At 45.7% G+C, this 14,843-nt stretch overlaps 1 protein-coding gene across 1 annotated transcript in view; it reads right to left on the bottom strand.

Moving 5' to 3' along the window:
- IPO8 (importin 8) overlaps positions 1-14,843 on the bottom strand; it is a 64,002-nt gene that overhangs the window by 19,858 nt on the left and 29,301 nt on the right. The window contains exons 13-20 of the mRNA XM_060245729.1: positions 14,104-14,193; positions 13,004-13,169; positions 11,989-12,149; positions 11,013-11,138; positions 10,341-10,407; positions 7,626-7,751; positions 6,171-6,268; positions 4,737-4,832 (exon numbers count right to left, since the gene is read on the bottom strand). Of these exons, the coding sequence (XP_060101712.1) occupies positions 4,737-4,832; positions 6,171-6,268; positions 7,626-7,751; positions 10,341-10,407; positions 11,013-11,138; positions 11,989-12,149; positions 13,004-13,169; positions 14,104-14,193 (930 nt within the window). The remainder of the gene's footprint in view (positions 1-4,736; positions 4,833-6,170; positions 6,269-7,625; positions 7,752-10,340; positions 10,408-11,012; positions 11,139-11,988; positions 12,150-13,003; positions 13,170-14,103; positions 14,194-14,843) is intronic.

Raw genomic sequence — 14,843 nt, 5'->3', positions numbered from 1 at the left:
AAGCAAAGAGAAAAGAGGAGGTGAGGGGAAAAAACCAAAAACACACGCACAGTTTCAAAGAAACATCCTGCCTTTAAAGGTTCCATCTCTACAGACATCAATTGCGTTTCTCTTTCCAGCAGGAGAGCACCTTTGGTTCCTTATATAAGCTTGAAGGGATAACTGTGTCAATACATCTTTTCTTTTTCTCTTCTCAACAAACTGCCATTTGCAATTCAAAAGAGATTTATTCTCCCTCAGACAAAAGAAACTGCTCAGTATTTATTCCATCTTTCCTCTGAGGAAACTCAAGGCACCGTATATGGTTCTGCCCTCCCATTTTATATCCTCACAACAGCCCCATAAAGGAAGTTTGGATGAGAACATGTGGCTGCCCCAGAGTCACCCAGCAAGAATCCACAGCAGAATGAGAATTTGAACTCCGATCTTTCAACTCCTAATATAATGCTAACTGCTATACAACACTGAACCAGTTCCTTGACCACCAACCCTCCCCACCCACCCCCCACTCCACATAATACGCACAAGCAGAACAACTGTGAAAACATGCAAACACCCGTAATTTCATGCGGACCACAGGATGATAACCTTGATGCAAAATTTGTGTTATTTCACAACCTTTGTGTAGATAACAAACACACACCGAATATGAGGCAAGAAACGGGTTCCGTGACAGCCCCTGGACGTCACTGCATATTTAGATGCTTCCTGCCTCATGAGGTGTAAGAATCAATCCCAGAATGACGCAATCAGTGTAACTACTGAGAAGCTGAAGGTCTGACCGGCTGGGCAGGGAGAGGGCCAAAGATCAAAGAGATGAGACAGGGCAGCGTGAAAAGTCTGCCCAAGAGGTGGGATGGCTGCGGACACACATTATCCTTGCAGGCAGGCAAATGCGAACTCATGCTTGCCAAAGGAAACAAAAATGGGTGAGAAAGCAGAGGAGAATCAAGAAGAAGTTGGATTTATACCTTGCTCTTCACTACCCAAAGGCATCTCAGAGTGGATTATAATCTCTTTTCCTTTCCCACTCCCTCGCAACAGACACCCTGTGAGGTAAGTGGGGCTGAGAGAGCTCTGACAGAAACTGCTCTTGAGAAGAACAGCTCTGAAAGAGTCATGGCTGACCCAAGGTCACTCCAGCATTTGCATGTGGAGGAGTGGGGACTCAAACCTGATTCTCCCAGATAAAGAGTCCGCGCATTTAAGCACTATGCCAAACTGGCTGTCAACAAGCAGAGCTACACCCCCTTGCCCCCAAATCCCATTCTCCCCAACATATACCCTCCCAAGGTCATTCTTCTCCTCAGGAAGGTTTACTTCTAGGTATTTCCAGTCTGAGGAATGGTTAAGCATTCCCAGCACAATTCCTACCTGAAATCACACACACACAAGCACCCCAACATTATGAGGGAAACAAAGGACTGGGAATCTCAGCTTCCCTATATTCTAAAAGGGGAAGACCCAAAGAGGTGGAGAAATATGTAGCTAAAAGGAAGTGGCTGGAGAAGCAGAGGCAAAAGGCCAAGGAAGAAGCGACACATAATTGGCTCTGGCTCCAGGAGCAGAAGAGATACAGTATATCCTGTTAGTGAGCTTGGTGGGACAGACTGGGGCTTATGGGGGCAAGGAGGCTGGTTTCTGTACCAGCCCATTTAACCACATGAATACTGGGCTCAAGATTTCCAGTTTTATACTAGACAGACCAAACTGACCCAAGGGAAGAGTCAAAACCTTGACATGAGCAGCAAGAGTATTCCACAGCCTTCCCTTTCACCCTTTACAGGGGCTGATTTCTACAGGGCTGGCTTGAATCTAAACGTCTGCTCAAGATCTGCTTCAGGAAACTCTACCTGGCCACGCTCTCAGACGGTCTGCTCTTGGGAACCCGCTATTTATTTATTTAATTAATTCTATTTTTAGCCCACCCTTCCTGTAGAACAGGCTCAGGACGGGTTACATCATAAAAACAGTCAACAGTAAAAGCAGTAAAAGACTAGTTAAAATATAAAATCTAGAATTAGACTAAGATGGCAGATTCTGCCTCACAGATGTGACCTATTGTCCAGGTCTAGCAGATCTGGGATGGAATGAGGCGGGGAGGCCGATACCAAGTGATGCCCACTGCCTCAACTGAAAGCCTGGCGAAAGAGCTCTGTTTTACAGGCCCTGTGGAATTGGAGCAGATCCCGCAGCACCCGGATCTCCAGGGGGAGCTCATTCTACCAGGCAGGGGCCAGGGCTGAAAAGGCCCTGGCCCTCATCAAGGCCAGATGGATGTCTCTGGGGCCGGGAATTACCAAAAGTTGTTGGTTTACTGATCGTAAGGATCTACGGGGCTCATACAGGGAGAGGCGGTCCCGAAGGTATGCTGGCCGTATAGGGCTTTAAAGGTAAGTACCAACACCCTGAACCGGATCCGGTACTCAAAGGGTAGCCAGTGCAGTTCACGCAGCACAGGATGGATCTGTGCCCGTACAGGCGACTAAGTCAACATCTGTGCAGCAGCATTCTGCACCAGCTGTAGTTTCCGGAGGAGGGTCAAGGGCAGCCCCACATAGAAAGAGTTACAATAATCTAGCCTGGAAGTGACCATTGCATGGGTTACTGTGGCCAGGTCACGGGGGTCGAGATACGGGACCAACTGTCTGACCCGCCTCAGATGGAAAAAGGCCGATCTGGCAGTAGTTAGAGAGGCATCCAGAAATACCCCCAAGTTCTTCACCCTTGATGTAGGCATCAATAGAGCCCCATCAAAGGACAGGAGCCTGATCTCTGATCCCAGTCCCCAGTAACCTAGGCACAGCACCTCTTTCTTCGATGGATTCAGTTTCAGCCGGCTCTGTTGCAACCAACCAGCCACGGCTTCCAATGCCCTACCCAATTCCTCTGGGGCTGAATCCGGGTGGCCATCCATCAGCAGATAGAGTTGGGTGTCATCTGCATATTGATGACACCACAGCTCATACCTCCGGATGATCACTTTGTCAGCCTTCCCGCTCGCTGCCTCCAAGTCTCTTTATCCGTTCTCCCTCTCCTTGCCTCTGAAAAATGCATCAAGGCTATCCTTCTAGATGACCCCCTTAGAACACCTTCCCCGTTTAAGACGTTTTTAATCAAGTCCCAAACATCTTTTATGGAATCACTCGGAAGCAAAGCACCCAGAGCACCACCTGGTGGATGCATTGGGTAAACAAAATTCTCCTCGCAAGCCGAAAACCAGCCAGTTTTAGGGAAGACTCCAGATTGGTCCCTCCAACTCCTCCCCTCCCCAAGCTTGAGTCCTTTTCTCTCCTGCACTCCCCCCGCGCCGCTCGGCTCCCTCCCTGTTCTCCAGGCTCCATCTACCTCCCATTACAAACCAGCTCTCGACACTCCTGCCCCATAATCAGGTGCCAGCAGACAAAGTTATTATGAGGGTGCTCTGGAAAGTGCTCCTCACGTTGTCCCTGAAAGCACAGCCATTGCTGCCACCACCTCCAGCAGCGAGCAATGGAGGGAGAAGCCTTCCCCGCATCCTCCCAACTCAGCATGGCTCCTGCTCCAGATATTCTGCAGGGGATGCAAGAGGCATTGCCTAGAGAGCCCCTCCGGGAGCCTAGAGGGACGACTCTTGTCAGTTCCTCTGTATTGGCTGGATGGCAGTCAGGGAACAGGCTAGAACTCTCTGGGTGAGCATCACTTCCCCCAGTTGCTCTGGCTATTGGCAATCCCATGCTGTCCTGGATGGGAGAGAACAGGGAGTTTGGGGGAAGCGGGCTCTATGGGCTCTGCCTAGGAAAGAAGCCCACAAACTAACAACACGGAACTGCGGCAGCATCTCAGGACTCTGGGGTGACTGCAAGGGATCCCTGCTTCGTCCTCAAGTCCCAAGAGCTCAATCCCTGCAGCTCAATACCATCTTCTTTATTGCTATAAATATAGAGCTGATGCCTGCCTGGTTTAAGTAACAAGTCAGTAGACTTCTCCAGACGGCTCAAGGAAGTGAACCAACTGAAGGGGAGGAAGGAGGGCCCTTCTCACACAAGAGGGCTATGCGCTGCCTGAGGAAACACTTGGAACCCCCCATCTTCTTCCCCAATAGGGACCCAAAGCAGCTTTCATCATTCCCAGCTCCTCTCTTTAGCTTCTCAACAAGGTTAAAATTACGTTAAGTATGTGCAACCAGCCCAAGGCCATAAGAATGTAAGAGAAGCCATGTTGGATCAAGCCAATGGCCCATCCAGTCCAACACTCTGTCACACAGTGGCCAAAAAAACCCAGGTGCCACAAGAAGGTCCACCAGTAGGGCCAGGACATTAGAAGCCCTCCCACTGTTGCCCCCCCAAGCACCAAGAATACAGAGCATCACTGCCCCAGACAGAGTTCCATTTATACCTTGTGGCTAATAGCCACTGGTGGACCTCTGCTCCAGATGTTTATCCAATCCCCTCTTGAAGCCATCTATGATGGTAGCTGTCACCACCTCCTGTCACCCAGTGGGCTTCCATGGCAGAATCTAGGTTTGAACCTGGGTCTCTAAGATCCTAATTTGACACTCTAACCACTACACATTCTAAAGACATTTGAACTAAAAAGGGAGGGAATAACCAACTTTCCCTATTTGGAAAATCATATCAAAAGGGAAAAAAAGTTCATTATTCAAAAACACAAGCCCCTCCCACTCAAATAGCTCTTCAACAGCCAAGTAGTGCCTTCTGATACACATTGGGGGGGTGTTGTATTGAGGAGGTTACCTGGTCAATACCCCTCCCTTTGCATTGCAGAACAATGACCTCTAAGAGCTTGGCGGCATGACACTCCGCGTCTTCACCTGCATCCCCGGTTAACACCTGGCAACAAAAACCAAGGAAGAATTTAGATCGGCACTTTTGTTTGCAGCCTTGCTGGGAAGACAGACAGTGCTTCTTGTGTAGATTTAAACAGGAGACACAGAACCAGCCCTGACTGAGCAGGCAAGCTTAGGAGGCAGATGTGAGCAATTCAGTGGAATCTGGGTTACATTTGAACAGCCAACTCAGCAACCCGAAATAGACATGACATGATAGAACAGCAACCCGAACCAGAATAACTACATGGGAAGAACTGAAACACTGCATGGTCACAGGTTTTCTTAACAGGTGTGTGAATGGTGAACCCATGGAATTCATTTACATTGATTATTTATTCTATTACCTTACTTTTCTCCCCAGCAAGAATTCACAGTGGCTTACATGGCTCTGCCTTCCTCCCACTTCACCTGCACAGCCCACTCCATTGTGAGATAAATTAAGCTGAGAACATGCAACTGACCCAAGGACATTTTGGGAGCTTCCATGGCAGGGTGGGGATTCCAACTTGGGTTTCCCTGATCCCAGTCTGACATCTGAACCATTACACTAACGCTGGCTCTCCACTTAAAAAATCTATTGACTGAAATTCTTGATTAAAATCAAAACAAGACAGGAATAGCACCTTCCAGATCATGGCCTATCATCTGCATGGGATTAGGTTTCTCAACATATTGCTTTATAGTCCAGTGGTCTATGGAAACTATGCACTGACTCCCAGCTTTTTGTATAAAAAAAATAAAAAATGAAAGTAGTCCTTTTCATTCTAGACTTAGGGGGGGGGGGAAATGCAGCCAGTGACTTTCCCCTTGTAACTTCACAAGGAAAAGGGCTAGAGATGTACCTTGTTAAACTTTGAAAGCTGTGAAAGTATATTAGATTGTTATAATGCCACAATGACTAGCAATTTCTGCTTTTTCTTCTTAAAAAGCCTTCATTGAGCCTAATCCTATGTTTGCCACCCTTCATACATCTTGGATGTGCATCCCATGAATCCCCTGGATTCCGATCATGCATGGAATGGACAAGGAATCACTGGCTGGATGTGGAGAAGAAGGGCAAAAGCTGGAAAAAATTCCATCCTTTCTGCTCTTCCTCCCCAGAGAAAGGATGTAATAACAAGAACAACAGGTATGAAGGAGCAAAACATAATGACTGAATACATTTTAATCCTGAATTTGTGTTGATATCCGTATCATGGACACAGATACAGGGAAGTGGGAAGCTTTCTACAAGGGGGAATTGCACACACATGCGCACAAACATACACAACCAGCAGTAGTCTCAAATGACATCCAATGACAGATTTTTAGTTCACCTTAAGAACATGCACACACTCACCTTTTTACAGATAGCATAAATTATCTCTAAATTTTTGGGATTTGACAATAAAGTATCCGTGTCAACAGTGATGTAGTTGTGCAGAAGAGGCATCATATCTAGAAAAAGGTGAACAAAAAGATCATTTTGAAAAAGGGAAATTTAACAAGACAAGAATGTGTTTTTTTTTAACACCAACTTCATGTGTGATTCCAGAGTAGCCTCCTAGCACAAACCACTGAGGCCTCTAAAGGCATCTCCCCTCCCTTCCCCCCCCCCACACTTTGCTGCGAGCTTTCTCAAACCTGGTTTGGTATGATCTTTTTGGAAAAGCTGCAGGCAAAGCACCTCTGAATGTTGTGTGGAAGGCAAAGTGTGAGGTTTTTGCATGTTCTGTCCACATGTGTGCTATTTTCCTTTCTCTTTGCTGTTTCTCCACCTACATACAGAGTTTATATTCACAGGCTTTGAAAAAATGGGAATTGCTAGATCACTACAAAATTATTATGGTCTATGGAAACAATGTACTGACTCCTACATTTCATTGCTTTTTTAAAAAAAGGAAGTACCTATTCCTTTTTCATTCCAGAGTTATAAGGGGGAAAATGTACAACTAATACCTTTCCCCTTATACTTTTACAAGGAAAAGGCCTAAAGACTTAGCTTTTTAAAAGTTGAAAGCTGCAAAAATATATTCCCACAGCTGATCATTATAAAGCAACAGTTATCTAGCAATTCCTGAGAGGAAATATTTGTCACAAGGGGCTAAGGCAGGGAAAGTGCAGGAAACACCGCTGTGTGGATATTCCACTGCAGTAATGAAAACTACTCAGGGAATCATTTGTGTGCTAGCAGCTTCAAGTGTATGTGGAATTATCCTATTTTACCCTTATAAAAATACTGCACAAATTGGTTTGCTCTGGGGCCAATTTTTCTGAGCTAAAACAAAATTGTGTGAGTCAGAGGCTAAAAAACTGTGAGCTCATACTAACTCAGCTTAGAGGGAACCTTGCCTGTGAGGTAGGTAGGACTGAGAGAGCTCTTTCAAGAACTGCTCTTGAGAGAACAGCTCTGCTGAAAACTTTGTGGCTGACCCAAGGTCGCACCAGCAGCTGCATGTGGCGGAATGGGGAATCAAACCTGGTTCTCCCAGATTAGAGTCCACACACTTAACCACTACACCAAACTCTAGTAGATTTTAATTTTCTTCTCTCCAGCCAGAAAAAAAATCCTGGAAATGGCTACCCAGTGTTTTAAACTTCTGGCACCTAAGAGTAAATCAAGGTTGGTTTTGCTCAGCTGAAATAGCTGAGACGTTATGACAACTGATACACTCCATCATAGCTTCCCAAACGACTGTGAGTCAACATCAGTCTTTTCATCAAGTCGCGTGTGTGACTCTACGGCTTCACGGTCTCTGAGGTTATTATAACATCCATCAATTCCCCCTTCAGAACACACTGCATAGCTCATTACCTGCAAAGTACTCAAAGTAATCCTGCTGAAACACTTCATATAAGACACCCAAAAGCTGCCACATTTGAGGTGAAACCAAATGGCAGGTCAAGCTATACGCCAGGGAAAGGATTTCTTCGTAGAACTCTGAAAGGAAGAAAACAAAAATTGAGGAGGCAAAAAAGCCAAGCCTTACAAACTGCACGTTGAAGGTAAAGACAGTCCCCTGTGCGAGCACCAAGTCATTTCTGACCCATGGGGTGATGTCACATCATGACATTTTCTTGGCAGACTTTAACGGGGTGGTTTGCCATTGCCTTCCCCAGTCATCTACACTTTCCTCCTAGCAAGCTTCACTGCCCTCAACTCTAGCTCAAAAAATCACAGATTCATCAGGCACTTGTCACTGACCAGACCTCTTCAATGTGCCCTTTTCTCCCAGTACCTTGGTGTGATTCATCCACACCAATCCACTCCTCCAAATTCAAGTCTGCTCCCATTCCTTTCCTTGCAGTTCATTCCCACTTAGAGGCCTGACCTTCCACAAAGACACACATACACTCCACGGTGCTGAGCTTCAAGCAGGGGGCTAACAACTGGGAGACCAAGATTCATAAACCCCACTTGCTGTTGAAGGTGCTGGGTGACTTTGGGCCAGTTAATCTTTCAGCCTAACTTATCCTGCACAGTTGTTGAGGAACACAGAGGAGGAAAATGACACTTGAAGACAGTTGCTTTGGCTCCCCATTTGGGGAGAAAAGCAAGGAACACATACCTAGAAAATGAAATGATGCAACAAAACCCTGTGAAATCTTTGGGGGGGGCACAGTGGGAGGGCTTCTAGTCCCACTGGTGGACCTCCTGATGGCACTTGGTTTTTTTTGGCCACTGTGTGACACAGAGTGTTGGACTGGATGGACCATTGCCTGATCCAACATGGCTTCTCTTATGTTCTGGGTACTCATTTTACCGACCTCAGAAGGATGGAAGACTGAGTCAACCTGGAGCCGGCTACCTGAACCCAGCTTCTGCCGGGATCAAACTCAGGTCGTGAGCAGAGCCTGGACTGCAGTACTGCAGCTTACCACTCTGCACCAGGGGGCTTCTACAAATTGCACATTAGATCCATATTATTTTCAATATCCTATGCAGTGATTTGAAGTCTTCTAATGTGCTTTATGATTTTTCACTTTTAATATCACTATCACAATAGCAAGGATTGCCAGACACATCTGATTCAAGGCTTAAGCAAAAAGTTGCACTTTGTAGATGCACAGAAAAACTGAGCACTAAGATAGGAGCCTCCCTGCCAAGATTCCACAGAACGTTGAACAGCCATAATGGCAAGTCACTTCACAGCTTCCGCCCCAGCTCCAAAAGCATCTGTGAATTCTGAATCTGTCCACCTTGTGAGTTCTAAACTGAAGGAGGGAGTCATGTGGAACCTTGCTAGAAACCACAGCTGTGAGACAGCTGGCTTAAAGCCAGCATTCAGTGGGGGGGGCGGGGAAGGAGAGAAGAGGAGGAGACTGGATTTATATCCTGCTCTTCACTACCCAAAGGAGTCTCAGAGTGGCTTGCAATCTCCTTTCCCTTCCCCTCCCCACAACAGGCACCCTGTGAGGTAGGTGGAGTTGAGAGAGCTCTGACAGAAAACTGCTCTTGAGAGGAACAGCTCTGCGAGAACTTCTGACTGACAGCAGGTACATGTGGTGAAGAGAGGAATCAAACCTGGTTCCCCCAGCTAAGAGTCTGTGCACTTAACCACTACACCAAACTGGCTCTCTAGCATGAGGGAAGCCCACAGGTGGGGTGAGATAGGAAAGGCAAGAGCTAATATGTTCTCCCAAACGGATTACTGGGATGCTGACATCTTTAAACCATTAAAAGTCTGCCCAGATCCTCTGAAGCCAGGGCTTTTTTTTGTAGCAAGAACTCCTTTGCATATTAGGCCACACACCCCTGATGTAGCCAATCCTCCAAGAGCTTACAAAGCTCTTCTTACAGGGCCTACTGTAAGCTCCAAGAGGATTGGCTACATCAGGGGAGTGTAGCCTAATATGCAAAGGAGTTCCTGCTATTAAAAAAAGCCCTGTCTGAAGCAGTTGGAGAGGAACAGTCTCCTTAAAAAAGATAGGAAGCCACAGCCACTCACCGTAGACCACACCAGATTAATGCTCATTTCGGGGGGCTGGGAAGAAGAAAACACCATTTCTCTCAGCAGTCTTCCTGCAAGTATTTTTTGTGTGTGATGAATTATGGCTATTGCGAGTTACTGTTTTTTTTCTTTTTTTTAAAGCGATGCTAATGTGCCTAAGATCATAAAGGAAGTTTGTGGCAATGATGCCATTTGAACCTAAGTTTTCCTGATCTAAACTTGACATTCACCTCCCTGAAAAATGACAAATTTGACAGTGCAGGCAAATAACTGAACTGGCAATTTTCTTCTACTTGGGCCTGAAATCAGCCCTGCATTCAACAGAAAAGAGTGGTACCATAGCACTTTCTGCAACATTAGAATAAAAAGAGGGTTCCCCCCACTCTTAAACCATATTTGCAAGGGCTTTCCTTCCAAGCCCAAATCTGAAGCCAGAGCAGAGGACAAGAAGGTATGCTGTGTACCCTTTACATTAGCTCTAAAAATGGCATACTTTCATTCCCTGCCATACACCATAAGCAAAACACAAAAACACAACCTCCTTATACATTCTCAAAGGCCACCTTTTAAAACCATACCTATCACACGCTTCTGCAAGACAAGGCCGATGATCTGCAAGCAAATGCTCTCCAGCTGTTGAGTTATCTGGATGAAATGAAACAAAAGAAGACTATTGATATAAAATTCACACACAAGAATAACAAAAAATGAAAAGGAGGAAGAGGAGGAGGAGGAGAGAAGAAGAAATTGGAATTACAGCCACCCTTCACTCAGAGTGGCTTACAGTCTGCTTGAGTCAGCCACAGTTCTTGCAGAGCTGTCTTTTCAGGAGCAGTTTCTGTCAGAGTTCTCTCAGCCCAACCTACCTCACAGGGTGTCTGTTGTGAGGAGAGGATGGGATTGCAGGTTGATCTGAGATTCCTAGTGAAAATCTAATCTTCTCCTCTTCCCCTTCTCCTCCCCTTCCTCCTTCCTCCTGAAACAGACACCCTTTGAAATAGGTGGGGCAGAGTGAGTTCTGAAAGAACTGTGACTGGCCCAAGGTCACCCAGCTGACTGCACATGGAGGAGTGAGAAATCAAACCTGGTTTTCCAGATTAGAGTTCACCATTCTTAAAACTGCACCAAGCTGCCTCTCAATTACTACCAGCTGAAAGCGACACACAGGCGAGGTATGACTCTCCCATGAGGCATAGGGAGCCCTTTGAACAGCCAGCCTGCACTTCTTTAGAACAATGGGGAAAGCTAACCTCTTTGTGGTCCTGCACAACAGTCAGGATGGTGTCGATGGTATGCAGGATCCCCATGGCCATGACAGTTTTGTCCTCCATTTCTTCGTATTCTTCACTCTGGAGAACTTTGCCAAATATCTCTGCCTGAAGCAAAGGAAATCAGAGAAACAGGTCATCATATCCCGGACTGTGTCCTCTGCAAATCCTCTCTAATTGCCATACTTGGGCCTTATGCAATTAATATTTATACAGTGCCAATGGAGAGGGTGCTTCATATATCCTAGCCCAATGCCCGTCCCCAAAAGGTTCCCAGCTAATGCCTACAAGCTGAGAGAGGGAAGACAGAAGGGAAGGGCGACGCAAAGAGGGAAAGGATGAGAAAAGGTGCAGCCTTGGGACACGGAGCGCACATGAAGTTGAAAGACCCTGCAAGCTACACACAAAAGTGTGGGTGTTTTAAGTGGTTTGTGGGGGTTATTATCACCTCGTCACAGCTGGCTTACAGTGACTCCGTAGGGTTTTCAGGGCAAAAGATGTTCAGTGGTGGTTTGCCATTGTCTGCCTCTGCACAGCAACACTGGTATTCCTTGGTGGTCTCCCAACCAATTGCTGACTATGGCCAGGGCTTTTTTTGTAGCAGGAACTCCTTTGCATATTGGGCCACACACCTCTGATGCAGCCAATCCTCAAAGAGCTTACAGTAGGCCCTGGACTAACAGCCCTGTAAGCTCCAGGAGGATTGGCTACATCAGGGGTGTGTGACCTAATATGCAAAGGAGTTCCTGCTACAAAAAGAGCCCTGACCACGGCCAACCCTACTTAGCTTCTAAGATCCTATGAGACTGGGCTAGCCGGGGCTATCTAGCCCAGGGCTTTTGGTGGATAGTACCCTCCAACAATTAGTCTCAACACAGAATAAGAAAAAAAAAAATGCTAACATTGCTATGTTCCAAACACCTGTACATGAAAGCCAAATAAAAATCGGAAGCCTTACCAGGTGCTGCGTCATTTCAACAGCAATGGATGTGACCTCCTGGCTGTATTCGCAGATCAGCTTCTGGATGACGTTGGTGAGGTCGTCGTTCTCGGTCTCCCGAATAACAAGCAGCAGCTCCTGCATAACTGGCCGGATGTAGGGCTTGACATATTCTTTTGCTAAAGAGACAAAAGAAGCGGATTAAAAAGCAAAAATGGAAGAAAAGGGAGGCACTACCGGGATGTTTGTGTGTCAGAAAAAGAAGAAGCAGGGAACCCCTGAAAAAAACTTAGAAGAAGAAGATTGCTGATTTATACCCCGCCCTTCTCTCTGAATCAGAGACTCAGAGCGCCTTACAATCTCCTATATCTTCTCCCCCCCCAACAGACATCTGAGAGGGCTCTCACAGGACAACTCTTTCAAGAACAACTCTTGCTAGAGTTATGGCTAACCCAAGGCCATTCCAGCAGCTGCAACTAAGGGCCCTTTATAAGTACAGCTGGTGTGCAACGTCAACAAATGGTTCTGTTTCTTCCTAGTGAGGGCAGGAGACACATTATATGGAAGATAAGAGGGAGAAAATGTAAACTGCTTGAGGAATTGACAGCCCCACACACCCAACTGCAACACCCCCAAATTCCTTCTCCATAAAGTTACCTTGGAAATACTGAGCTATCAGATTCACATGCAACATTAGGCCGCTCTTTAGCAACACCTCATAGCTGTTTGGATACTTAACAATCACCATGCTACAGAAAACTACAAGTTTTGTAGAGGCACAAAATGATAAGTTTGCAGATGTTTACAGGATGAGAGATGCTGGGAAAGCAGATGGTGAGCAAAGAAAGACAGGATGAAAGTGGCAAACGGAACAGCAAACCCAGTTCAGAAAGAAGCCAACAGAGGAACAAACAAAAAATGAGGGAGAAAAGAATGAAAGACTGTTAGCGACATCCAAGTTCAGAAGCACGTATTTAAACTGAGTACGTTGGGAAGGCTAAGCCAATGCAGAGGAGGGAAATAAAAAGCAAACCTTGTTCCTGATGGCTTATTAACAACTGCAGTGCTATGGCAGCCTCGACTTTGACAGGCATCTCCTTGTCGTCAATCAGGCTCTTCTTTGCCAGCTCGACGGCATTTCTCAGGTTGAGTTCATTGTGGAACTCCAGCGTGCTGAACGAATGAAGAGTCCAGCAAGACTGCAACACCCCCAAGAAGAAAGCGGATCAGTCACTACTGCAGTGCTAAGACTCATGCAAACTGTCAGTGGTGCGGCTTGGCGTCACTCCGGGCTTGGCAATGGATGGAAGATTTTTGTTTTTTAATTCATAGCCAGTTTTTCTCACTGGGACACAAGGCGGGTTTTGAGACATAAAACAGTGCAAAATCTTTTCCTCCTCTTACTCGTTTTTGCTTGGGTTTTCTTGCTATAGACATAACCTGAAGAAGAGTGCTTTTGCTCCTGAAAACTTGTTTCACTACTCTGTGGAGGTTCAGTCTGGTCCTCATCAAGGTACAGCCCTGTTGTAGTCTCTGGTCCAACCAGACTGCCTACAATTTTACATCATGGATTTTGTTGATCTTTATAGATTCTAGCACTCTTGATTTAAAACTTTTCAGCTGGGGGGCCCATGGAACCGGGGGGAGTGTCAGCCCAGTTACCACAGTGAACAGAGAAGACATTCCCTGCTCCTATGCTGCTGCTGGTCCTGGCAATGCAGAAAATGGCAGCCCGGCTGCCTTGGTACGAGATCCTTGAAAGCCTGGAAACTTGGTGGTTTGGTTTTTGATTTTCTGACCATTGTATTTATTGACAACAGTGTGCGTGGTTGACTTTTTCCCATTAGTATTACTAGTGTTTTGTGTATTTTTCATGTGTTTGTGTACTTAAGTACATTGTTTTCATTGAACAAGGGGATAGCTAGTGTTTTTCGGTTGGTATGAGATCTGGCAATTTCTTAAGAGTGTAAGAGGTGTGGCTGAGAGGTGCAGGTGACCCAGGAGAGGACCCCACTCACTGACAGCTTCCACTGTAGTTTCCTCCCCCCCCCATAATTGAAACAGATGATCTTGAGTGATGTTCAATATAAAATCAAACCCCCACAGAATAACGCATGCACTCTGGGCGCTTACCCTTGCTCTTAAATACCCAAGGTTGGACATGAACAATGGGAAGACATGATTCTGTAGCATCAGCTCCATCTGATCCTTGAATATACTCTTCTGGTGGAATCAACAACAAACAAACAAAAAGTAAACCTCCATTTTGTTGTACAGGGATTCCTATTTCTCAGAATGACTGCCCTGGAGCAATTCTACCACAAGAAGTCAAACCAGACTCGAATTTAAGTCCATTTCCAGAAAATATGCTGATATAATACAAATCCAGTGAAAGGCAGGCAGACCCAAACGTTTAACAGAACCACCACCTTGCGCACACACAATATCCCAGATTTGTTTTGTAAAATGATCCGAAGCCAGTAAGAACAGCTGTCCTCAAGGTTCAATTAGAAAGAGAATTACGGAAAATGAACAACAGAGCAAAACAATCCGTGAAAAATAACTAATACACGAAATAGTCAAATTTAAATGAATTTAAATGAGTATGCAAAAGTTCACTAAAAGTCTAAAAGACCACAAACACATTTCTTATATATCTTTACTGTGTGTTTAAGCATTAACAGGTAATTTAACAAAGACAGAGTGCTAGTATAATATTAAAGTCCTCAATAAGTCCAAGTCATGTGTAGACGTCCTATGAAGACCCTCTACGTGGATAGTTGACAGTAATCTTCATGTTTCAATGGAGCCACATTTTCATCAAGGAGGGATGTTGGACCATCCACAAAATAGTTTCAATACAAATTTTATAC

The sequence above is a fragment of the Heteronotia binoei genome, chromosome 8, assembly GCF_032191835.1.
Source record: "Heteronotia binoei isolate CCM8104 ecotype False Entrance Well chromosome 8, APGP_CSIRO_Hbin_v1, whole genome shotgun sequence".
Classification (NCBI taxonomy): domain Eukaryota; kingdom Metazoa; phylum Chordata; class Lepidosauria; order Squamata; family Gekkonidae; genus Heteronotia; species Heteronotia binoei.
The sequence above is the reverse complement of the archived record's forward strand: the minus strand, read 5'-3'. Positions and strand labels throughout refer to the sequence as shown.